Source organism: Elephas maximus, chromosome 27 (genome assembly GCF_024166365.1).
Source record: "Elephas maximus indicus isolate mEleMax1 chromosome 27, mEleMax1 primary haplotype, whole genome shotgun sequence".
Taxonomy (NCBI): Eukaryota; Metazoa; Chordata; class Mammalia; order Proboscidea; family Elephantidae; genus Elephas; species Elephas maximus.
The window spans coordinates 72,177-98,917 of NC_064845.1; the positions used below are offsets into that span (position 1 = coordinate 72,177).

The window sequence follows — 26,741 nt, forward strand, 5'->3', positions numbered from 1 at the left end:
GGCTGGGTGGCCTGAGTGGTGCCACTAGCCCTTAGGCCCCTGATGTGGGTAGGTGAGGACCCTGTTTAATAGGCAAAGCGGTGTCAAACATCAAACACCCACCTCTTCACCGCACAGCTGAAACAGTTGCAGTCTGCCAACGAGGGCCTATTGTCCTGAAATAGGCCCACATAGGTGCATGCATGGGGGGGGGGGGAGGATATTTAAAGTCCATGGACCATTTACGCCTGGACAGGGGCCACTTCTGTCCGGAGCTCCCCAGGTTAGTAGAACTGGCAAATTATCTGTTCCCCCAATTGTGAATTTGTTCCTTTTCCAAGGCCGGGAGAATGGCTCCCGGCGCTCAACAGGGCCTATCTCAGGCCCAGGGAAATCAACAGCCTCTGAAGCCGGCTTTGGGGTGGGGGCATGGTACAATATATGCAAGTACTTAGTTTTTGCCAAGAGCATCGTTCTCTGGTTCTGGAGGTGTGAGTAGGCTGTGTGGCTGACTGCTTCTCCCTGTGGAAATTGCGGTTGAACGCTACTAGCAGCCTGCCACACTCGCTCCCAGGAATGGTACTTGAGGGATCCCTGCGATTCAGGTCCAGCAACTCCTCTCCACTTCTGAACTGTCTCTCCCTCCCCCTGACGCTCAGTCTGTTTTCTAACTTTGCCTTTGATGTTCAGGGCTCCTAGCTTGTCATAAATATGTTTCACTTGTTTTTGGGGGGTCTTTGTTGTAAGAGGGATCACCGGAAGCATCTGGCTATTCCACCATCTTGGCCCCACCTCCCATACAGTTTACTTGACTGTAATCTTTATGGGAGTGATTGCCAGGTCTTTCCCTGATGAAGCCATTGGGTGGGCTCAAACCACCAAACTTTTGCTTAGCATCAGAATGCTGAACTGTTTGTGTCACCAGGGCTCTGCTGAGTGGAGGTCCCACCCACTGATGTTGAGTTGATTCCGACTTGCAGTGACCCTACAGGACAGAGTAGAACTGCCCATAGGGTTTCCATGCTGGTAAATCTTTACGGAAGCAGACTACCACATCTTTCTACTGCAGAGCAGTTGGTGGGTTTGAATCACTAACCTTTTGATTAGCAGCAAAATGCTTTAATCACTGTGCCACCAGAGCTCCATGGAGCGGAGGTAATCACTGGGAAATTCTGGGTTTCGGGAGCAATGCAGTGGAGTGGTGAGGGGTGTGACCAGAAGGAATGTGAGTGGTGGACGTAGCAGTGGCTTTGAGTCTGGGCCCTCCAGTTACTAGCCATGTGACCTCCTTCTCTATCCCCTCCTCACTCTCAGTCTTCTCTAGGCAAAAACTCACATACCCACACACCATATTTTCATAAATGATTTTTACTTCTTTATCTTTTCTCTTGACAGTAATTCTTGGCAATGTGCATTAATATCAAGGCAAGCATAACTTTCAGAAGTCATCAAAGATATGGTTCTATTGTCTTCATTTTCTTAAACCATTAAAATATTTTCATTTATAAAAATTAATCTAAATATAAATATTGACACTAAAGATCAAAATCACTTGATGACAAAATAATTCCTCTGGAGCTATAACATATGCTTATGGTTTTTAATAGTACATTAAATCTTTGCACTTATTTGGCACAAGGAAACCTTTATAAAAATTCAAATGCCACAGAGCAGGCTTTTTTTTTCGCAAGGCTTACACAGTACACATTTTTGTCAAAGAAAATGAATATTTTAACACTGTAACACAACAATAGTTGCTTTTCATGCCTCTTAAAACGTTCTATTTGGAACTCAGAACTTTTTTTGTTGTGTTTTTTAAAAATTTGTTTTTATTTTGCTTTGAATTACACCAACAGAAAAAAAGTCAAAGATTTACTTGATTTCAAATGAGTCACTTCTGTTGGATAACACACACACAGCATAAGCAGGGAGTATTATTGGAAGACAGGTAGTCCCCGTCAGGAGTGGATCATAACACACCTGTTTTGGCAGCAACTCAAGTCTGGAAATGTGCGTAGCAGGAAAAGAACACAGAGGTCAAAAACAACACCAGGCGATGCTTTGTGAGGCAATCCAGTTATAACTAGCTTAAAGGTGTGACTTTTGACAAATTAATCTCTCTGGTTCCCAGTTTCCATATCTGAAAATGGGGATACGTACTAAGTAGGGTTGCTATAAGGATTGAAATGAGAATGGTGCCTCCGCCAGCTCAAACACCCCGCAAAGGCAGTCACACCATTCCCCTTCCTCCCACCTTTGCCTTCCTTCCTCAAATCCAGGAAATCTCACAGCAAGTATGAAAAAATGTTGCTAATGCCCAATGAAGATGGCAAAATTCCAGTTTCATTTGCTTTTATAAACACACTCTAAATAGTCATGCATTTGAAACAGACCACAGAGTTCATGTCAACTCTTGTGTCCATTACATTCATAGTTTGTCCTCACTTTGTTCACACCTGTAAGTTTTCTAAGGCTATTCCGTAGACATTGTTATTTTTAATGGCATTTGCTACTTTGCTGAGTATTTCTTGGGAAATAAATTTTGGAGGACAAATATTTTCTTATGTGGTTACCTTCTGCAATAACCCACTCACCTAGACCTAACAGATATAAACGTTGCTAAATGGCAGGATGCTGTTTTGGGACTATGTCCTAAAGGTGAACCAATGGCAGCCTTTCTCAAGCTCCTTTCCCCTTTAGGATGGGGATACTCTCAGGAACTCCCTGGAAAAACCTTAATTTCTCAACGAGCTATTGTTTCAGATAGACCTAAGGTCAGGGGAGAGGACATGGTAGATTTTAGGCATGGCATGGTGAAGTCATGGTTCTCCATTCTGTGGGTTGTGACTGCAAAACAATGGAAATGGCTGGTAGTGTGGTGGGCTAGGGGGTTAGCAGGAAGGAAGTGGCTGGAGACAGACCTGCATCCTTGATTGTTGAGGACTTTCCAAATTGGACTGTCCCTAGTCTTGCTACTAGTCTTGCTACAGGGTTTTTGTTTTTTTTTTTTAAATAAGTATTTGCAAGACAATGATGCTCATGAGTGATTAGCAAACACTGATGAATGAAAGGATAATCCTCATCTCCCCCTAGCCCTCAACAATTTCCTTTGGACAAATTGTTGACATGTAATTCTAGTTGAATCAAAGGGATTAGAAAAAAAATAAAAGATCTTAAAGACAACACACAATGGCAAAGCGAACAGGCAAAAAGATGCATCTTTCAAATATGGAGCTCTGTTGTTGGAAGCCAGCGTCTTGGTTTTCTGTCTTGGATTCCCCTGGGAGCCCTAAGGCAGAGAGCGGGCAACACTGAAATTCTGAAGTCTGGGCTGCCTTCTGGGTGAGGTATCAGGACGGCCCTGTGCAAAGGCGCACTGTGGCTTCCCCAGGCCCTCTCCTCAGGTGGAAATCCATACAGTATTCCATGGCTGTTGGGTCAAGGCACTGTCGTGTACGGCTGGAGGCAGTGGGTCACTGGCAGTGGAGTTCCATGGCATTAATACATCGCAGCAGACTCCAGAGTAGGCTCCTGAGGGGACAGACGGAGCATGCTGTGTCAGCCACTTGGCAAAGGCAAGACTGGGCAGTTACAATGTTTACTGCTTTTTATATCATAAAAGCAATGTGTGCTCACTGACCATTTATATATTTCACAACACTTAAAAGTGATGTCTTTTTTACATATATTTCTTAATTCTTCTGAAATTTGTTTTGGTATGTGGCATAAGGTAATTATTTGATTCCCTTCTACCAGTAGGCCAATTTTCCCAGTATTTTTTTTTAATAATATGTAATACACTAATGTGTAATGCTTTATAAAAAATTCATGACATGTTCTCATATCTGCTTGTATCTATTTCTGTGCCTTCTTTTGTAATCCATTAATCCATCAATTTCTTTACAGCATTTACCTTATTTTAAAATAGGTCAGGAAAATAATTTTGCAAAATGCTTTTATCTATTTTTTCCTATTTATTCTTATATGAACTTCAGTTCAACAGAAAATTCCATGGAGATTTTGATGAGAATTGGATAAAACTATAAATTAATTTGGAAAGAAATCATTTATTCATGTGATTTGTTAATCAATATTACAGCCTTGGAAACCCTATGAGGCAGTTCTACTCTGTTCTGTAAGGTTGCTATGAGTTGGAATTGAAGTTACAGAAATGAGTTTGGTTTTTCTGGTTATCCCAGTATCGAGGGTATCGTTGCATTCTTATAAAATCTACCTGATAACTTATTATTTAATGTTCTGCTAAGTTTAATTTGCTCATATTTTATTTAGTACGTTCTATCTCTCTGAACAACGGGTGTGGTTTGTATGTGTTGTGGTTTGGGTGTGTCTGCTTGTGCCTGTGTGTGTGAGTGGGCTCGGGGTCACACCAGGTTTTGGTGGCTGGGATTACAATAGCTTCACAACATGAATTTTCAGTTTTCAATTTTTTTACGTGTGGAAAATTTTCTGTGGAATGAGAATTAACTGTTCCTTAAAATCAGCAAAACCATCTGGTCCACCAGAATCTTTTTTTGTTTGTCTAAAAAAATTTGCAGTTTCTTATTTCTAAGTCTATTTTTAATAATATTCTTATTTGCTCATAATTTTACTAGAATTAATATTTTAAAATTTATTAGCATAGTCATACATCATATTATATATAAATAAATATTTTTGTATCTTTATTATAATCTCTTATTTTTATTTTTCTTGATTTGATTTATAAGGAAATTTTGATTTTATTTTTTTCCAAATAAATAACCTTGTATTTATTATCATTTTTATAGTCTTTCTGTTTTTAATTGGTTTTTGCATGTATCTTTAATGTCTTGAATTCAATGCGTAGTTCATTTGCTTTTCTTCTTCCCTGTTTAATACAAAAAGAAATGTAATACTATGAATTTGACTCAGTATAGTTTTATGTGTATCCCATTTGTTTTCTTACATATAATGTTCTCATTTTCTAAGTATACCGTGGATTCGCTTTTCTCTTGGCAACGTGAGTGTTAGAATGTGTAAATCCACAGACTGCTCAGAAAATGAAAATACCACATATATCAAAACCAATGGGATGTGATATTTAAATTTAAAATTAAGTAAAATTTAGAAATCATTTCTTTCAACCCAGTAGCCACATTTCAAGTGTTAAATAGCCACACATAGCTAGCGGCCACCATTCTCGGAATTGTGGATACAGAACATTTCCGTCACTGCAGAAAGTTCTATTGAACATTGCTGTTCTAGATTATTTTTGGCATTTTGCTCAAAGAGGGTAGTTTTTTGGAATTTGAGGTTTTCTTTGTGAGCTGGCATGAAATCAATTTTTATAAAAGATCCATTGATGCTTGTAAGAAAGTCAACCTTCTGCAAAGTATAAATTAGATAAACATTTCAATGAATGTTTAATAACCACACTATTCAAATTCTCTAATTGGTATTATTTCTGGTCTCCTTGGGCTGACAAAGGCTGACAAGGGAGTTTTAAAGTAACCTACCATGGCATGGTGGTATAGTGGTTAAGAGCTACAGCTGCCAGCTAAAACGTTGGCAGTTCGAATCTACCAGGTGCTCCCTGGAAACTCTATGGGGTGGTTCTACTCTGTCCCATAGGGTCACTATGAGTTGGAATTGACTCGATGGCAATGGGTTTGGTTTTGGTTTGCCATGGCATGATAACAACTGTGTTGCTCTATTGTTTGCCAAATCAAGAAAAGCTCATGACTTACCTATCTTCATTTCGTCAGCATTACAACATCCCCTTTCCCTGTGTTCACTCAATGCCTCTTGTTTTGCATTCAATTTTTTTTTAAAATAATATTTTTTCTACCTTCTCTTTTTTGTTTGTATTTTTTAAATAAATACTGTCCATTCTTTCATTTTTAACCTTTCTGTGTTACTTAAAGGTAATTTATCTTTGACTCTCTGTTTATAACAGATTCCTTCCCTGGCCCTAGTGGTCTGCCTTTTTAGTTTGATAATGCCTCTTTTCAGCTCTCTGAAGTAATGGCCAGGAGCAAAATAATTAGATTTTGAAAGGCCAGGGGTAATGGCTTACTAACGAAGGAGAAGTTGTCAAAAAGATATGTAAACCTGCTGCCACCAAGTCGATTTGGACTCATAGTGACACTAAAGGACAGAGTAGAACTGCCCCATAGAGTTTCGAGCACCTGGTGGATTTGAACTGCTGACCTTTTGGTTAGTAGCCATAGCACTTCACCACTGCACCACCAGGGTTTCCGAAAGAGATGTCGTAATCTGTAACTCAACAGTGCATGCCCACCTTTATCTAGTGCTTCTGTGCTCATGACAGAGACAACGGGGGGTGAGGGTGGGGAAGGAGGAATGAGTGATGCACAGAAGGCAACAGAATACATTTACCCGTGCTTAGAACTTGTCACTACAGACATGGGCTGCTCTTAGCGTAACCCGTATCACTAAGATCACCACTTCCTAGGTAAGCAGCATCAAGCATTTGCCAATCTTCTGTAGCGTATGTTGGTGTTTCAGCAAACAGTCCATTAGCCCTCTCTCTATGATCTCCAGAAACCCAGTGCCATCGAGTCGATTTGGACTCATAGTGACTCTACAGGACAGAGTAGAACTGCCCCATAGGGTTTCCATGGAGCACCTGGAGGATTCAAACTGCCCACCCTTTGGTTAGCAGCTGTAGCACTTAACCACTATGCCACCAGAGTTTCCTATGATCTCCAGAGTTTGTCCAAATTGTCTGCAGCCCCTTCCTTTGCTACATTTAGGGGCTGCTGCTGACTTTGTTTAGAAATATCGCACATAATCTATGGCTAAATAAGACATTTAAAGAAGAGTGAATATGGATCGAAACAGAATAAAAACTTACACTTCAACCGGGTCTTACACTCCGTGTACACATTTGTATTTCTCTTACATCGAGCCTGGTTTCTACAAGGAGGTGGAGATATAATAGAGTGGGTGTACCCAGACATCGAAGGGGCTGGCAATGGCAAGCAGGGGGTGAGCCACCTCCCTCAGAAGCCTCCCACCCCCAATCCGATAGATGCTTTTTTAGTTCTGCTGGCGGAGTAACATAAGAAAACCCAAAACCCAAACCCAGTGCTGTCGAGTCGATCCCGACTCATAGCGACCCTATAGGGCAGAGTAGAACTGCTCCACAGAGTTTCCAAGGAGCACCTGGCAGATTCGAACCGCCAACCCTTTGGTTAGCAGCCGTAGCACTTAACCACTACACCACCAGGGTTTCCTGAAGGGCTACCAAATGGAGGTACAACCAACAGTGACAGTGAGGTCATTAAGACAGAGATGACACTTACCATCAAATCCTTGGAGGTGCTTTTCCTTTCTTTAGTCCTGTTTGTTGAGGAGCCTTGGAGAAGGAAGTTGTGGTTAAATGTTTTAATGGTGGTCATTGAAGATGCCTCATTTTTTTCAGCTAAAAGGAAAGAAATGGCAATGAGTGTTACCCAGAAGCTAGGCTGATTATTGAGGATAAAAGACTAGGCGGCCAAATTGCCTAGAGTTTTGTGCTAGATTTGGCATCTCATTCCTGTGCGTAGGTCTGACTGTTGAACATTTTTATTCTGTATTTATTTTTACGATGGACCAAATAAGTCAAGGCATTGTTGGTGGCTTTCTGGGAAAAGGGTAGCTCAGAGATCATCCAAGACAGTCCATTACACCTTATTTGCAATCCTGATGTGTGAAAGGCCCTAAAAACTGCCAATTTTCATAACTTTGGAGCCAAACGTCATCTGATGGCAAAACTTGACCTGAACCATCATGTGGCTTTTTAAAGTCTGTGCGCGAGTGAGTGTGAACACTGCTGTCCTTTGCTGCAGGGATATTAACATGTTGATTATCAGATCCTACCTGCTATGGGCTGAATTGCGTCCCCCCAAAATATGTGTTGGAGCCCTAACCCCTACACCTGTTATGCTAATGACCCCGTATCAGCGCAGGGTGCGTCTGAAGCCACTAGCTTCTGAGATATAAAAGAAGCAGATTAGGCACAGAAGCAGGCAAGCACAAATGGGAAGATAGGTGCCAACTGGAGATCTCTAAGGAACTCTGAGACGAATGCTAGGGAGGCTGAAAAACCACTTCCCCCAAGCAGAGAGCCTTCTCCTAAAGCTGGAGCCCTCAATTCAGATCTCTAGCCTACTAAACTGTGAGGAAATAAATTTCCGTTTGTTAAAGCCACCAACCATTCCTGAAGCAGCTCGGAGATCAGCAGGACTGTTGGAAGCACAGGAAGCAGGGCTCTCTCAGTTTCAAAGGGCAGGGCCATGGTCTCTGGGATCTCAAAGGGTGGGGCAGACACTTCCTAGGAACCGACTTGGCTCCAGAGTGTGGGGCTGCAGTTAGGGTGTGCCAAGGGCATAGGGCTGCTGCCCAAAGTTGAAGAGATGGGGCTGCCACGTCCAAGCGGCAGAAGAATAGAGCCTGCCGGGGCCAAGGGGGTGGGGTCGCCACTCAGATGGACTGGGAGAACGGGGCCACCTAAAGCCAAGGGAGCACAGTTGCCATCCCAGAGGGCTTGGAAGGTAGAGCTGAAGACCAGAGCCAAGGGGCCTCCACCCAAAATCCAGACAGCATGGCCAACTCCCGGAGTCTGGAGGGCAGGGCTGTTGCCCAGGTAGTCTCAGAGAACAGAGGATTGTTTTCAAACCTTGAGAGCTAATGTAAATTGTTCTGCTGAGTTTTGGACTTGCCTGGTGCCTGTTATCCCTTCTTTCGCTCCAATTTCTCCCATTTGTAATGGAAATGTCTACTGTGTGCCTGTTCCATCATTATACTCTGGAAACAGATAACTTGTAATCTAGATTTCACAGGCTCATAGGTGAAAAGGAATTCTATCCCAGGATAGAATATGCCTGAAGTCTCACTCATATTTGGTTTAAATGATTCAGAAGATGAGATTTTGGACTTGGAGTTGATTTAGGACTTTTGGGATGATGTGATGGGGTGAATGTGCTTTCAATGTGGCTAGGACATGAATTTTGGGGGGCCAAAGGGTAGAATGTTATGGGTAGAATTGTATCCCCCAAAATATGTGTTGTAAATCCTAACCTCTATGCCTGTGGTTATAACCCCATTTGGGAATGGGTTGTCTTTTTTACGTATTGAGGCAGGATTAGTGTAGGGTGTGCTTTGAGTCAATTTCTTTTGAGATATAAAAGTGATTAAACAAGCAATCAGAGATGGAGTAAGACAGATGGCCAAAGCTACATGGAGATCTCCAAGGAACCAGGAAGCAGAAGCTGAAGAGACAAGGACCTTCCTTCAGAGCTAACAGGGAAAGTGTTCCCCTTAAGCCAGTGTTCTGGACTCAGACTTCTAGCCTCCTAAACTGTGAGAAGATAAATTTCTGTTTGTTCAAGCCACCCACTTGTGGTATTTCTGTTATAGCAGCACTAGGTAACTAAGATAGGAGGCTTTCAAGGAATGGCAGAACCAAGACTCAAATTCCCATCTTCTGACTCTTTATTACACAAATTTGTAAATCTAGATTTCTAGTTTGGCATCACCGTATGTGGCTTCTGAATCCAGGGGAACTGTTGAAAAATGTCCAGCAGATAAGAGTTACATGACTGGTATAGTTGGATTCCCTTCCAGGTTGGACACTGGCAGATGCTTTTGCTGCCCTGCCCACATGTGCCCTAATAGTCACCATTCCAGCACACGCTGCCAGTAGCCTACTACAAGCCCTGCTACTCTCTGTTCCATGTTTCTCTTGGCCTATGCATGGGACAGGTCAGAAGTACCAGGGAGTCAATGCCCCTGGGATTAAGCCTTGGCCAATGATGGACAGGAGTTGGATAAATACCCCAGCTTCTTACCCTTTGGGCAGGAACTCTGAGGTCCAGTCAACACATTCACTCAGAGGTTCCCCAGCAGGATTTAGCCTTGGTTGCCCACGGAACTAATCTATTAATTAAAGAACCCTGTATTGACTTAATTTCCTTCCCTGAATCATTTCTCTCCTTCCCTACCAGTGTGTTCTGGAATCACCTCCTGAATAAACTATTCACATTCACATCTTTGTCCCAGGATCTACTTCTGGGAACCCAAATCAAGATAGACTACCCACAATAGCAACTCTGGGTGAAACCTTCCCATGTGATCAGACTCAGACCTTTGGGTTACTCAAAGTAAATGAATTCTTTGGTGGCTTTTGATTTTCATTTAAACATACCTTTCACTGGTGGAGCAGGCAGTTTCCTCCTCTGCTGCCTTGATGTGTCTATGGTTTGTACCTACAAATAGAACACAGTCGTCAATACCCCTTCACAAAGCCAAAAGATATTTTACCTTCTGGACTTTCCAGGTTGCTTAGTATACCAACAGTGGGAGCGAGGGACAAACACACCTGGTTCCTTTGCTTCTGATCCCGTTTTCTTATGAGGTGCACACATGGTGCTATGTTTAATCCTGCAATGGTCAGGGCTGAAATCCGGCTCTCGATATCAGAAATCTTAATGAAGCAGAAAGTTAGGATTGGTGGGAAGAAAGTACAGAAGGGGAGAATCTTCATTAAATGTCTTATGAATCTATACAGAACAAATGCTTTGATATATGCTCACTCCATCCATCCATCCATCCATCCATCCATCCATCCATCCATCCATCCATCCATCCATCCATCCATCCATCCATCCATCCATCCATCCATCCACCCACCCACCCACCTTGTATCAGATACTTCTCTAGCTATTAAAATTGCTTCCAGGAAAGAACAATACATCTTCTATCAGGTACTTCTCTAGCTATTAAAATTGCTTCCAGGAAAGAATGTGGGCATCTAATACACACAGTTGTAAATGACTGATGAAAGATTAGCCTGCAACCTTTCTCAGAGGCTGGTGCAATCCATTGGTCTATAAAATAAAATACTTTCTTTGTAAGTGTATAGTTTGTACAGAGCATGTTGACAACCCTGTCAGACTATACCTAGTGATAAATGAAAGCCTGGGGCACCATGGGAACTTATTTCCAGGTCGCCTGACTCAGCGTGGGGGTGAAAGGAGTGGTCGGGGCGGCTTCCATAGCAAGCAACACTTGGATTGAGGTTTTTAGGGTGTCTTAGTTATCTAGTACTGTTATAACAGAAATACTGCATGTAATTGACTTTAACAAAGAGAAATTTACCCTCTCTCAGTCTAGGAGCCTAGAAGTCCAAATTCAGGGGGCCTGCTCCATGGGAAGGCTTTTTCTCTGTCAATTCGGGGAGGTCCTTGTCATCAATCTTCCCCTGGTCTAGGAGCTTCTGAGTGCAGGGGCCCAGGATTCAAAGGATGCACTCTGCTCCCGGTGGTTCTTTCTTGGTGGTGTGAGGTCCCTCTCCTCTCTGCCAGATTTTCTCTTTTATATCTCAAAAGATATTGACTCAAGATACAAACTAATCCTGTTTGAGTTCTGCCTCATTGACGAAATTGTCTCTAATCCTGCCTCATTAACACAGCCAAAACCCAACCGTGTTGCCGTTGAGTCGATTCTGACTCATAGCAACCTTCTAGGACAGAGTAGAGCTGCCCCATAGGGTTTCTAAGGAGTGCCTGGTGGAATCGAACTGCTGACCTTTTGGTTAGTAGTTGAACTCTTGACCACTGCACCACCAGGGTTTCCAAATAACATCATAGAGGTTAGGATTTACAACACATGGGATAATCATATCAGATCACAAAATGGAAGACAAACACACAATACTGGAAATCATGGCCTAGCCAAGTTGATACATATTTTTCGGGGACACAATCCAATCCATGACACAGGGCAAATAGGATTTATAGGTGCTGCTCCCTTCTTCTATGACTCCACTAATTCAAAACCACAGCACCAGGATTTAGGAGGGAGGTCTAGCAGCCCCCATTTCAAATCTATCGCTGCCATTAAGAGGCCAGTGGCCTCGAGAAACCCTCTCCCGTCTCCTGGCATCAGTTTCCTCATCTGTAACACAGGAAGGTCAGAGCAGAGCTCAGATTTCTTCCCAGCAGTCTGAAGGCAGATATAGAGAGCAAGAGCCTGCTCTGTGCCAGGAAAGAACCCTGTTCCCTCCTCTGTCTCTAGGGATGAGGAAGACACTGCTCTCAGAAGAGGGCCAAGCACAGAGCTAAGTGTTTTAAATATGCACACTCATTCGTGCCTCAAAATAACCCAATGAAGTAGGTACCCTCCTCTTGGTTTTGCAGATGAGGAAACTGTGGCTCAGGGGGTTAGTAATACACCCTTCTTACATCTCACATCTGTCCATCTGTGGCAGAGCTTGGCATTAACTCCAGTGCCCTTGCTCTTGCAATACTGCCACATCCTCAGAGGTCTGGACAGGGCATAGCATAAGGGACACTGGAAGGGGCAGGAAAAGGTTAGCACAGTTAAAGGGGAAAGGTGGGGTTCACAGCCATCCTCCTGAGATGGCAAACCTGAGTGTTGCTGGGCACCAAACATGTAACCTGAAGATGGGCCTAGCAGCCAATCTGTGTGTCCTCCCAACACCACCACTGGGGTCTACGTGCCTCCTCTATCCCTCCCTCAACTATATTGTGCTGCTTAGACAAGTTCTGCTGTTATTTACTGAGGGCTTCTTTGGACAAAGCCTACCGGGGTAGGTGCTATAGGGGATGCAGAGAGAAGGGAGTTGAAGGGTTATCAGATATGTGAGATGTCCCCCCACACTCCTCCTTAGAAACGGAAGGGGGTAATTGAAGGCCAAGTTGGTGGCATCTGGTGAAAGAACACAGGCTAAAGCTGCTTGGCAGCTGGCCCTCAGAAGGGGCCACTGTGCAGAGCCCCTGCCCCTTACTGGCCCCCAGATGCCTTCCTGTTCTTGACTCCTTGAGTTTCACATTGAGAGTTGCATTCCTTTAGTTTATCGACCAATGAATTGTACAAGCCTCTGAGAAAGGTTGCAGGCTGAGCTTCCATCAGTCATTTGCAACTGTGTGGATTAGCTGCCCATGTTCTTTCCTGGAAGAAAGTTTAATGGCAGGCCTTGCTCAGAGGGCCCTGGGAGACAGGCCAACGGAAAGCAAGCTGCTGACCTTCTGATTTCACTGACTGACAGGCCCTGGAATAAGAAGGGGTTAATATTTCAAAGTTCTCGCCCATAGGGCAAAGGACAAAAAAAGAGGAAAGGAAACTACAGGGGGCTGATGTTGCCCATATTTTTTGTCAATATGTGCAATTTTGTCCCACCTCATTCCTAAGACTACATGTTCAATGGCCTGTACACTTGCTGGAAGGGGATGGCTGACTTGGCTGAGTTTGGGAGCCAAAGCAAAGAGATCGAGTGAGTGTAGGACTCTATGTCTGTAAGATAAAGACTAAGTGTTCAGAAGAATAGCTTTTCCTACATGAAGAGTTAAGAGAGCCTGGAAAGCTCCTAAGAGACAACCCTGCATGATGCAGTGGACAGCATCCTTAGCGCTCTCCCCATGGGTCATCTTGCAATCTCCTTCAGCACTGGGCAATGGCATTCTGTCTGAAGGGTAAACTCCAAGTTCATAGTGCTCCTAGATCCTGGTTTCATCCAAGTCCACAATTCAGTGCATCTACCCTCCTCAGTGGGTAACTCCTACCATCCTGCAGGAAACTTCCTGTGAGATCTTTTGTGAGACTAAGCTTTGGGTAAGAACAGGCAACAGGCAACAGGCAGTCTGAGCCTTCATTCTCTGGCAGGATCTGGCAGTATGGAGGGGGGTATTCATGTTGATAAAGGTCCCCCTGTTAAGGCAATCAGGAGCCCTAGTGGCACAGTGGTTAAGCATTCGGCTGCTAACCGAAAGATCAGCAGTTGGAATTCACCAGCTGCTCCTTGGAAACCCTATGGGGCAGTTCTCTGTCCTATAGGGTCACTATGAGTTGGAATTGACACGACAGCAACAGGTTTGGTTGTCTAGTTTTAGGTGGAGGCAATCCACAAAGCTGAGAGGCTGGGTTGACAACCTTCCATGCAAATCAAGATGTCTTAAGAAGGTGAGAGTTTGAGAACCAAAGGCTTAGCCTACAGTCAATTCTGAGCCAGAGAGTCAGATGCCAAGTGAAGATCCATAAAAACTGCAAACACGTGTCTTCACAAAATTATAGAGAATAATCAGTTCTGAAATAGCCAGACTTAAATCCTGCCTGCTCTTCATGTAAAATATTGACCTGAGAAATCTAGACTTCTAATTTCATTCACTCATTCACCTCATTTTTATTGAGTGCCAAACCTGTGTCAGGTATTGTGTTAGTCACAGCTAGAGAAATACAGTCCTGTTCTTGTGGAGCTTTCAGTCTATAGTAGGGAAAAGTGACATCAAAGAAGTCGGCAACAGTGTGGTAAGGGTTGGGGAAGGATGGTCTGGGGGCAGAACTGGGGACCTAGCTAGCAGGGAAACCTACCAAGGGGTCAGGGAGGAAAGTGACACAAGGCTTTAAGGGAAGTCTGATATCCTAGCAAGACTGTAATTTTGGGGAGAAGTGCGTTGCATCTTAAAAAAGGGGAGGTTAGCTGGAATTCACCTGGAAAGACCATATCAATATAAATACATTTGAAGCAGTTCTTGTGGAAACTGGGGCTCCCTCTTCTTTTGCCCTGTGGGCCCCTATCTGAGCAGAGAGGAAGGTTCTCACCTGAACCTCAGCATGGTGAACTTGGGCTGCAGCTGTGGCTACCTGGTCCTCCAGCTCTGCCAGTTCAGTCTCATCAGTGCCACTGTGGATGGAGCGGACAGCATCCTCCAGCTCATTCAGCTGACCCTCTAGTCCATACACGGTACCTGCCGCCAGGTATACCTGCAGAGAAGAGTGCAGCCTTGGGATAGGTGTCTGTGGATCCAGTACTCGTGGGACCCCTTCAGGGGACCCTGGTAACTCAGGGGAGTGAGAGAGAACTGGCTCAACACTGGGAGAAAAAGATGAGGGTCACCCTTCCCTACTGATAAATTTTCTTTGCACTTAAACGGTAATATGAGGTCTTGCCACCCGCTATCAATCACACCCTTATCTGCAAGGAAAAAAACCATAAAATAGTACAAAATCCATGGTATCAGCTACGTAAATTGTGAGTTTTATTTATCCAGTGACTATAAAAATCACAATATCAAGACAGAAGAAACAAGGGGGAGAAAAAAAAAAAAGATTGGTTTTTTGCAATAAAAATTTCAGTTGGCATTTAGTAACTGAAAAAAATTCAGAAAATATGAAAGAGGTGAAATTAAGTTAAAATAATTACTAATTTTGAGTGAATTATTTCTGATTAATTACCTTCTGCTTGACTCAAGTAAGAGAATTAAAATGAACTTGAAGTTTGTAGTGGAAACAGTGTGAGGTTAAGAGAAGCATGTCAAATCCATTTCTGTCACTTAGGCCATTTTATTTTGAGAGCTATTGAAAATCAGGCAGCAACTCAGATAAAGGGGGAATTTGAGATAAAGGAAAAGAAATATTTTGACATATAAGTTTGTAAGGTAATTCCCATGAAAGATGGCACACAAAGTAAAGTTAGTGGAATGATTCAGACTAAGGGATGCTGGACAAGGTGAATGAAACAAACGCTTCCTTGGTTTAATCGATAACGTGATAAAAACCCGACAACACAAGGAACAAGACATATCTAAAAAAGGCAATTAACTTAAAGAGAAGTTCTTGAGGTTTAACCTATGTGTGTACAGTGGTAAACGTGTAATCGCAGCAATGCTGAGTTATCTGAATGAAATGCACGGCCAGGCCTTTAACAGTTCCTTTAACTAGAGTTAAAACCGTAACAGAGTTGAGAATGAGCCAAAGCTCATGCACCTAGGTCCTGCACGTCTTCTGCACTGAGCGACACTGAGCATCGGTGAGGAGTGGAAGGAACCCTGGGACACCCCTACTCTGTCCATCCCTTGGCACGGTGCATGTATCTGCATTAAAACTGGCAGTTTTGTGGCCTCCATGAACTACTACCTCCTCTACCATGAGACCAGAAGAAATGGATGGTGTCTGGCTGCCTTTACTGAACATTTTGATCAGGGAACCAGTAGCTGGATCTTGATCAAAAGGAGGAAAATTGAGGAACAGAACTTAAGATTTTTATTGGCAACTGACTTACTGGACGCAATGAGACTAGATGAGCCCCCAAATCTATTGTCTGGAAACAACTTTTAAACCTTGAAGTGAAACTATCCCATGACGTCATGTCTAAACTACAGTTTAGCTCAATAAATAATGTCTGCCTTGAGCACTGCACCCTTTTAAAGAATTAAATATATGAGATTAAAATCAGTATGGTCAGTGACAGTGAGAACAGTGACACAACGTGAAGAATGTAACCATTGTCAATGAACTGTACACGTAAAGACTATTGACTGGGTGTATGTTTTTTTGCGTATATTTTCACACACATACAAAATAAACACATCAATTTTACAAAACATTTCTAAGTGGAGCAAAGGCAGGTGCAGAAAGCTATATGGTCTGATGCAAATAAACCTGACTGTGGCTCACCAGGAACAATTAGTTGGGTGGTGGGAGCCTCCAGAGTGACTGACATGCTAGAAGTCACTTTAAACAATTCATCGATCGCACAGGGGCCTGGGGTCAAACCTTTGCTGGCAATGGCCATATTCCAGTTTGCCTTTTGTTTTGTATTTCTTTATTATATGCTGAGAATTACAGAAGTTCTGTTTCTAAAAATTTTCACAGTTATAGCCAGTTATTTGTTGTCTTCAAAATAAGAAACAGTTCTTTGTCATATGAAAGAAATGGTGAACATTTCAAAGCTATTCAAGTAGAGAAATTATTCCCCCGCCCCAAAAAAAATCTCTGAAGCTTTTGAAGTTGAAAAACTTCTCTTCAGGAAAGAAAAGCTGAGGTGGGAGGAAGAGCGATAAAGAGAGAGAAATAGAGAAAGGCAGTTTAGATATTACACTTCTCAGCCACACCAAAAAGGAAAAAAAAAAGGTAAAATTATTTTGATAATTTTAAATACAAACTTATAGTTTTTCATAATGAAACAAAATTTGGAATTACTATTTAAGTGAATAAGTGCGTCAATGGTTAAACATAAATTGACATCATTTTGACTTTAGAATCTTGCTTTTATCAGAAACACACAAAGTTCAGTATCATCACACCCTGATTGTATTAACCTAACAGCACCTTGCTGCTCACACTTTCAACAGGGTCATCTGCTAATGTTTCTTGCTTTTTTCTGCTAAGACAAAGCACTGTGAAATAGCTCCAAGCCCCCAGTGAGGCCAGAATGCTCATTTTACTTTGTGTTCCCTAAAAACCTACTTTCCTGGCAACAGAGGGAAGGGGAGGTTCAGTGGTTTGGCACCGACACTCGCTGAATAGGGAATACGGCCAAACAAATGGCTCCTAAAGGACTGGAGGAGGAGGGTGCTGGGTGGTGATGATGATGGTCAAGAGGGTATTTACTGAGCCAGGCCCTGAGCCAAGGGTTTTATGTGACTCATCTCATTGAAGGCTCATGGCAACCCTTGAGATAAGTACTATTAGCATCACTATGCTAAGGATAAGAACGTTATGACCTGGGCAAACTAAGTAACTGTCCCAGATTTCACAACTGGGAAGTAGTAGAGCCTGGATTTGGGCTCCCAGGGCTGATGCCAGATCCTTTTATCCACTCTGCCCTGTGATGTCATGATTCTTAACCTCAGCTGGAATGTATGATGTTTTACATTTCAAACTTTTAACTTAAGGGACTAGAATCGTTATAGATGCTCATGATATTGGCCCTGTCGTTGAGTTGAAATAACCAAAATTAACACGCTATTTAATGAAAATCTTAATCTCACCTTAAAAAAAGCGACCCATTTAAAAATGTTAACCTGGAATTGCTTGCTTAGTTAAGGTCCACTTTTGGAGAGACCTATGGTGATCATGTCTGAATAATCTGTGTCTTCCCCAGACTCTGGTCATCAATGACCATGATCCCATTGACTGGCTTCTGTTTCAACAAGTCTTTCTCAAAGTGGTTCAAGGAATAACAAGAGCTGTTTCCTTAAGAAAAGACTTTGTGGCCAAAAAGATTTCTTAACTATAGGTCTTCTTGGCACCTTTAATGTGTTAATAAGTATCTCAATTTTCCTAGAAACAGCAGATAGACATCCCAAACTTATTTGACCTTGGAGCATCTCGTTGAACTTGGGTTCCATGAAATGTACTTTAGGGGATGAAGGTTAGACAATAGCTGATAGTCTTTCTTTTCCTGCCCTCTGAGGGCTGAGAACCACCTGAGTAACCATGACCACATCCACGGGTTCTAGTGCCACTTCCCCTCCTGTGCTGTGGGGCTTGTATGAGAGCCTTGAGAAAGAGGACAAATGTCCTGTGCCAGGTCCTAGATTCTGTGGCAGAGCCCGGCTCCCCATGAGCCAGTTCCATTGTGTCTACTGGGTTGTGTACTGTGGACAAACATTTGGTGTTGCCTAGAGCTATGCGGTAGAGCTAAAAGAACTGGGACAGTCTCTCCACTGCCTCCAAAGGTGGCGATCAGGGGTACAGCAGGCTGCTTCTGTCATTTAGCAAAGATGAGAATGAGGCTGTCTTCAGAAGGAGGTCGGGAGGGAGAGGAAGCCGACTTATCCCTCCCACTCACAACCTTGTATACCCACCCGGTATTCTACCCCAGGTCTGAGAATGGTCATGCCACTTGTTCTCCATTGACCCAGGCCCACTTTCCACCTTTTCTTCCCTACTCTGTTCCCTGTGAATCTGGTCTGTATGAACTTCATCACCAGAACCCCCTTGCTGTCTGGATTCGGTGTGGCCAATGGGAGGCAGCAACAGGAGATCAAAGGCAGGAGAAGACAGAAGATAGAGTATTTGTTCCTTTGCTCTCTCCCTGCGTGGGCACCAGGGTTCTGATGGTGGCTCTACTCCCATGATTGTGGCTCCTGCTGGGTGGCCCTCTTCCAGGCTCCTGCTCTTCCTGGGCTCTGGTGCTACCCCCTAGGGCTGGTAACGGCTTCCTGCTATTACTACTCTCTGGCACTGCAGCGTCCCTTATTAACCTTGCCTACCAATGAACCAACCAACCAGCCGCTGCTATTGAGTCAACTCCAACCCACTGCAACCCCATGTGTGTTAGGGTAGGACTGTGCTTCATAGGGTTTTTCATGGCTGGTTTTTCAGAAATAGATTGCCAGGTCTTTCTTCCAAGGTGCCTCTGGGTGGACTCAAACTTCCAGGGACTTCTTAACCTTACCTACACCTCAGCCTCCAATTGCACCAGTTGCAGTTGATTCCAACTCACCTTAGCCTACACCTCAGTAATCAGTCCCTTCATGAAACAGTCTGAGCCCCACAGGTACAAGACAGCTCTGTTTCACAGCAAGAGCTTAAAATTCCCAGAGACCCAGACACTGATTCAGTCTGTAGAACTGAGCCCCCATTATGCATGGCTTGCCTCTAGCCTCGATGGGGGCTGGGATTGGCCCAGGTACTTGCTGCCTTTAGGGGAGACAAGAGCTGATTTCAAGGTGCTCACACCAAGTGGCAGGTGAGAAGTGCCAAAGCTGAGAGACAGAGGGAATTCTCAAATTCCCACACCCTCTGCTAATTAGTGGATTAACGAAGCGGTTTATGAAAACAGAAGATCAGTGTATGAATGTAACATTTCTTTATCTTGCGTAGCTCTGAAACCTTCAGAAGCATTTTTGGAGGTGAACATTCTCAATCAATGTTCTCTTTTATCTCACAGTCGTGGTCTATGGTACCTAATGTTCAGAGGGTGAGAATAAGTGTCATCATTTCTATTTCTGACAGTCCCTAGGTTTCCTGCACAAAGGAGAAAGGCAGCCAAGCAGTGAAGGAGAGCTCTTTACAACACAGACCAACAAAAGGCACGCTTTAATTAAATCAGCTGCCACCAGAGCCCCACCCTTCTCTCACGGTTCATCTGGACTTGCCTGGCTCTGTGAATTTGTAAATGAAAGAGAGGAAGAGAAAAGTCTTTCTTTTCTGACTCAAAAAGCCCATTGAATTCAAGGCCCTAGGAATACAGACTGAGTTCCTTCTGAGGTTAAATTGGAAAAGGTGGGGCTGGGGCAGGGATGGAGGAGGGAGCAGGCAGTTAACCCTTTGGGAACAGGAGAGGCAGGAGAGGATGGCCAGGGGAGCAGAAAAGTACAACACCCTGGCCTTTCGGCCCCACATCCCTGCTGGGGCTTCTGACCTCTGGAATAGGTGGGTAGGTAGATGTGTTTAGAACTGAAAGTGTTATTGAACCCAAGCAAAGAAACAGAATTTACAGTAAAAGGACCTTATAAAATGAAAACCCCAACAAGGCCACCACGTTTTTCAATTTGCTCCTGGAGGCAGAAAACACAAGATGTCTGCTTTGTTACGTGTGCTAGCAGCACTGACCACTGTCATTTAAATCTGAGCGTTTCACTCAGGAGCTTACGTTGTAAGCTTTTTGATACCATACTTTGTAAAAAATGCACTCTTATCCTGGTGAATCATATCTTACTTTAACCTTTGAATTCCGTTGTCCAGGATTAGGGCCATCTTTGGATCATCAGGAGTCCCTGGGTGAATCAAATGCCTAAGCGCTTGACTACTAACTGAAAGGTTGGCCGTCTGAACCCAGGCAGAGACGCCTTGGAAGAAACAGCTGGCGATCTGCTTCTGAAAGCTCACAGCCTTGAAAACGCTACGGAGCACCATTCTATTCCACATGCATTGGGTCTCCATGAGCCGGAATCAACTCAATGGCAACTGTTTTTTGTTTGTTTTTCGGCCATCAATGTTGAAAGAGCTGCGTTACACACACATTTAAAGAACAGAAATCCTGTACATCAGAAGTAAAACATTTCTTCTTTTAAAAGGGGCTGTATTCATCTGATGTAACCATGTAAACATTCGCTGAAGGACTCCTTTGTGTCAGGCCCTGGGTCAAGGGCTGGGGCTGCAGAGATGAAAGAGAAGGAGCCCGGTTCTGCAGGGATGTAGACACCTGTTGCAGGAGCTCTCAACCTGGAGGTGATTTTGCACTCCTGTGACCCTAATACTCCCCAACATGTTTTCTCCTTTTCCAAACAGGTGACTGACAGCTTGACATAACTAATGCCATGATGAACCTGTAAGTTTTTCTCCTTCCTCTGCCAGCCTTCTCCTCCTTCACGCACCTTTGTTAATGACTTTGTTTTGATCTAATTAATGCTAATAACTTTGTTTTGTGCTATCCAGCCACCTGTGCCTTCAACCCCCCCCTCCATGGAGATTAGAGCCCAAGGTGTCTGACAGGTATATCCTCAGCCTGATAAGGAGATGTCCAGCATGTATCTCTTTAGTCTGATAAAGAGTCTTTTGTCACTATCTTGTAATGAATAACTCCTCTGGCCATGCCGTCCGTGGGCTACAAAGACACTTGTAACCCTTGTAAAAATTCTATATAAGCTCTAACGTAAAACTGCTCCTTGAGACTCCATAGAGATAATCTGTGTTGCTGTCGGGTTCCCGGTGGTGTGCATCTCCTAAATAAACCTTCTCACTCTTTCTGAATTGGAGCCTGTTTCATTGGCTCAACTGCTCCAGGGCTGGGACCCTAATGGGCTTCCCTGTCTGCAGGTGGTGCAAATGGTTAACATGTTTGCTCCTAAACTAAAGGTTGGAGGTTCAAGTGCACCAACCCCAGAGGAAAGGCCTGGTGATCTACTTTCAAAAAATTAGCTATGGGATCCCCTATTGAGCACAGTTCAACTCTAATGCACATGGGGTCACCATGAATCAGAATCAACTCCATGGGCACTGGTCAGTCCCTGTCCCCAGGAAACATCTGACAATGTCTGGAGGATTTCTGATTGTCATGACCTGAGGGGTGCTACTGGCATCTAGTGGGTAGAGGCCAGAGATGCTGCTAAACGCCCTACAATGGACAGGATAGTCCCTGCAACAAAGAATTATCCAGTCCAAAACGTCTACAGTGTTGAGGCCGAGACGAGTGAACAGAAAGGAGAGCGTGTGAGGTAGGTGGTCAGACAGAGACATGTTTAAGTTTTATGGAATCCCAAGGGAGAGGGTCTTCAACTGCTTAAGCAAAAGAAATACTGACATTTTCACCGTGAGTCATCTTGATTTTTGTTGTTGTTTCAACTTTTAGCACAATGTACCTCCAATAATAGTTCCTGATTTCTGCGAACAGCAAGCTATGCTGCCATCATCAGAGTACCTCAAAATTAGGGCTGACTCTGTTGGTCTGGAAGGTTGGAATCACCTGGCTCCATCTGTCAGCAGCTTTATGGGCAGAACTTTGCCAAGTGGTGATGTTGACTCTGGTTCTAAAGCTCTCTTAGTGCCACTACTGGTATGTAGTATTGGAAAATTCTCATTGGTAATTTATGAAAATACTCAACAATGTACACATAAGATTCTATTATTTTCTTTCCTCACAACTCGGAAGGATAGGTCGATTACCAGCAGACACGTCTGTTAAGCCAAACACTTGCATACACCTCTTCAATGGAGAAACGAGGGCTTCCCCCCAACTCTGAAGTTACCAGTCAGGACAGCATCCTCTCTGCCCTCTCATCCATGCCTCCTCCTGGCCAGATTCTTACTGGGCAGCCAAGACGTTTTTCTTTGAATGAAAGGGAAACAACAAAATTCCTTAACATAAACAACCGTGTCTGCAAACACCTTTTGAGTCTAAACTACATGAAATTGAATTTTAAGAAGAATAAATGTAAGCGCTACTTTTTTTTTTTAAGTAAAATCTGCAAAAACTGGAACCTGTGTAAGGTGGAAACCTGTCAGAGAAGGAATACTCAAATATTTTCCACTAAACAGAAAGCGGAAGAAAAGCGGTGACTGCACCCTGTCAAAGGCAGAAAACTTCTGAGTCCCAGAAAAACAAGGCTGTCCCTTGGAGTTCTGGCTTTCACAGGCTTCACTGTACATTAATTTGATTTTGCTTTCCAAGATGTATACGTTTCCATCGGGAACCAGCTGAGTTGGCCGATGGCCTTTAACCTTCCTGAAATGTCCGCATCTGGGTTTTCTGGGAGGGTAGGTTTGAAACAGGTCTTGAGCGCCTTCCTCTGCACCATTTTCCTCCTTCTCCAGAAAACTTGGAGATTCTACCTCCTTTCCCTGTGGCCTGACTCTCAGACAAAAACCCAAATCGAACCAAACACACTGCCATCAAGTCTGACTCATGGCAACCCCATGTGTGACAGAGTAGAAGTGCCCCACAAGGTTTTCTTGGCTGCTTTACAGAACCAAATCCTCAGGCCTTTCTTCGGTGGTACTGCTGGGTGGGATCGAACTGCCAGCCTTTAGGTTAGGAGCCAAGTGTAAACCTTTGTGCTGCCAAGGAGACTCTCAGACAGGCTTCCTTGAAGCAATAAAGGCCCAGCTCCACGGAAGGCCCAGCAGCCAGGGTCAGGGGGCTCAGAAAGGGCATCAAGCAAAACCAGGGCTGAACAAGGTACGTGAGGCTTTGGAACCACCCTGCCCACACCTCAGGGAAAACGGACGGTTTCCAGGCACTCGTAACCACCAACAGGGCTTATTTTATTTCCTTTCTTTCTCAAGTATCATTTTCTTGAGAGCAGCAGATGCAGACCTGTTACAGGATGAGAGGAGCTGGGAATGTTTCTGCTGTTGTCCAGGTCAGACCCGTTTTCAACAACTCACTCTTTACTGTGTTTCAGTGGGGTTGTGTTAGGAGTTGGGTGATGAGATGTCTGTCAAATACTAATGAGAACATCTAAGGTTCACTGCGCACTGATTTTGTGCCTGGCATTGTGCGAAATGCTTTACATGCAAAGAAGAAATACACTTTTAAATATACTTGATGTTAGGTATTCCCTCTTGATCAGCTGTACCCAGTAGCCGTGCTAGTTAGCATCCTTGTGGGGAGAGCGGGTAGGGATGTGGGGGAGGAGATGAGTACTGGCAGAGTCTGAGGTTTAAATGTGGTCACAAGGCAATGCAGTAGGCTCTTACTCAGTTCCCAGAGGGCCTGGACAGTTCTGGGGCTGGGGTGTGGAAGCCTCAGGAGAGAGGTGATGGCTTCCTCCTGCTAAGTGCAGGTGGAGGCTTGGAGACTCATTGGAAACATAAAAGAGATGCGACTGTGTTGGTATTGTACATCGGCAAAGCAGGGCAGGCCAGTTTAAGTAATCTATGTTCTCTGTGCAACCACGCTCATTCTCTGTAGCAGCACTGGCAAGGCTCAGCTTAGATCTCTTGGATCCCTTTCACCATTCTACATACTGCCTCCCCTCACCAAGCTTCAGTTCGCTTTTGCTACAAACAGCTCAGATCCATACTGAGGACCACCTTTGCCTACTGGAGACACTTTGCATGCATGCAAGAGAGACTGAAGTGTCTGCTGGCTATAGGGAGGGCCAGTTCCCTGGTCTCAAATCAGGAAACTCTGAGATGCAACTTTTACTCCAGAGCTCCCTGGGGGACCAGGCTGAAGCTACACTTGGGCTAAGATCACACTCTTGCTTGGCTTCTTCCCCTTCCCTGATATTCCCCCTCCTTTACAGTCTTTGAGGCCTAAGGGGCACCTGACCCAAGCCATGGTGTTTTCAATTGCCTCATACGCATGCGACAGCTGGACAGTGAATAAGGAAGACCAAAGAAGAATTGATGCCTTTGAATTTCGGTGCTGGCGAAGAATATTGAACATACCATGGACTTTTGGAAGAACAAATCTATCTTAGAAGAAGTACAGCCAGAATGCTCCTTAGAAGCAAGGATGACAAGACTTTGTCTTACGTACTTTGGGCATGTAATCAGGAAGGACCAGTCCCCGGAGAAAGACATCATGCTTGATAAAGTAGAAGGTCAGGGAAAAGAGGAAGACCGTCAATGAGATAGACTGACACAGTGGCTGTAACAACGGGATCAAACATAGAAACAAATGTGAGGATGGCGCAGGATCAGGCAGCGTTTCATTCTGTCGTACATAGGGTCGCTATGCGCTGGAACTGACTTGATGACACCTAAGAACAACAACTTTCTAGTCTCCCCAGGAGGAGGTCTCAAATAAAACTGTTGTTGTTGTTGGGTGCTGTGGAGTAGATTCCAGCTCATGGTGACCTCATGTGTGCAGCGTAGAGCGCTCCATAGGGTTTTCAAGGCTGTGATCTTTTGAGGCAGATCACCAGGCCTATCTTTCGAGTCACCTCTGGGTGGGTTCTAACTGCCAACTTCTTGGCCCGTAGCTGAGAGCTTAACCATTTAGGCCACTACATACATTACATCTACATCTCAGGGTCTGTTTCTGGGGAAACCAACCTAAGATCCTTTTTGAGAATGGTGGTGTGTGTGTGTCCTTGCAGCCTCTGTGACGAGCTACAACTTCCCCAGCTTGTTTGCACACATTCACCCTAGTCAGTGCACACTCCCCCCCTCCACCCCTTACATTTTCTTCCAGGGAAGTCAGCTGCTCATCCAGTCTCACTTGGTCTGTCCCAAGAGGAAACGTCCCCTTCACCCTGTCAGGAGGGACTGGTGGGAACTCCTGGGGCCCTGTAGACTCTGCTATCAACTCCTCTGTGGCGTTGATGACTTTCAGGACTTCTGTGGAGATGTTGCAGAGAGAAACGGCAGAATACTTCTGTTTGATCCAATAACAGAAGGGGACAGAAGACAAGAACAGCACATTAACAAGGACATGGAAATTATACGTCATCGTGGTGCTCGTCATCATAACACACACAAACACTGATGTGCTGAAGACTGAGAAGATCAACAATCTACATGGTAGGAGGGAACTTGGAAGAGGTCTGATTTGCCTAGGCCTATCTCCTGTGACTCAGTGAAGTTTTTCACATCCTTACAGACAGAGGAACGGGAGCTCAGTGGGAACCAGTGTGACCACTGATAGTTTTACAGCTGGTACCTCATTAACCAGATAATAGTCTATTCCCTCAACACAACTTCATTCACAGATTCTGTCAAAATATGGTAGTTTGGTGCAGTAGATAGCTTTTTTCCTTTTCTTGTGGCAAATATATATGTAAAAAATTGTTTGCCATTCCAACATCCATGTGTACAATCCAATGACGTTAGTTACATTTATCATGTTGTTCAACCATTTCCACTATCCTTTTCCAAAATTTCCCATCACTTCTAAAAGAGGCCCAGTATCCAATGGATAGCTTTGTGGACTGGGCTCTATATCTGGCCCGAACCTCATTTAGTCATGGGACCTTGGAGAAGTTACTTCTCATTTCTGGAGCTCAGTTTTATCACATGTTCAATAAGAGTGTTAGAAAAAATTTTCTCTGCAGTCTCTTGGGAGGCACTGTGTGTTAGCTTACAAACACTATTCTCAACCCAGTCTCCCTTGCTTTCGTCTGCCATAAAGGATGAGCAGATAAATACTCTGTTTCCTAGTCCCCCTTGCAAGTAGCAGGTAGCCATGGGGCATAGTTTTGACCAGTGAACCCCAAGAGGAAGCTTATTGTGGGGGTTTCTAGAGAAGCTTTTGTTTTCCTAATTGGGGTAAGGAATGCAGCTGATGCCACCCTTGCCCACTTCTTTTTGCCTTGAACACAGATGTGCAGCTATGAGCCAGTGAGAGTGAGGATGAATGCCAAGACTAAGATGGAGCAGAAAGAGCCGAGGGCCAGATAGCACTCCATCAGCTGAACCACTGTGAGTCTCCACTATCCTTTGTATATCTTGCTGCATGAGAAAAATAAACTCCTGTTTGTTGAAGCCACTGTTGGCCAGGTTTTCTGTTACTTGCAGCTGAATATTTTCCTTACACAGATCACATCCAGCTTTTACATTCATGGTTCAAAATGACAGTCAGC

The 26,741-nt window shown here is 44.1% G+C and overlaps 1 protein-coding gene across 11 annotated transcripts in view; it reads right to left on the reverse strand.

Annotated features, from left to right (window-relative positions):
- Positions 1-1,366: 1,366 nt before the first annotated feature.
- MYRIP (myosin VIIA and Rab interacting protein) overlaps positions 1,367-26,741 on the reverse strand; it is a 372,549-nt gene continuing 347,174 nt past the window's right edge. For 5 of the 11 annotated variants that reach the window (XM_049870913.1, XM_049870911.1, XM_049870912.1 and 2 more), the window contains 6 exons: positions 25,343-25,537; positions 14,584-14,745; positions 10,343-10,447; positions 10,169-10,229; positions 7,287-7,405; positions 1,368-3,510 (listed from right to left, as the gene is read on the reverse strand). In XM_049870913.1, coding sequence (XP_049726870.1) covers positions 3,478-3,510; positions 7,287-7,405; positions 10,169-10,229; positions 10,343-10,447; positions 14,584-14,745; positions 25,343-25,537 — 675 coding nt within the window. In that variant the 3' untranslated portion in view covers positions 1,368-3,477. Of the gene's footprint in view, positions 3,511-6,835; positions 6,898-7,286; positions 7,406-10,168; positions 10,230-10,342; positions 10,448-14,583; positions 14,746-25,342; positions 25,538-26,741 lie in introns of all 11 variants that reach the window. The other 6 variants (XM_049870921.1, XM_049870918.1, XM_049870916.1 and 3 more) reach the window with 5 other exon arrangements.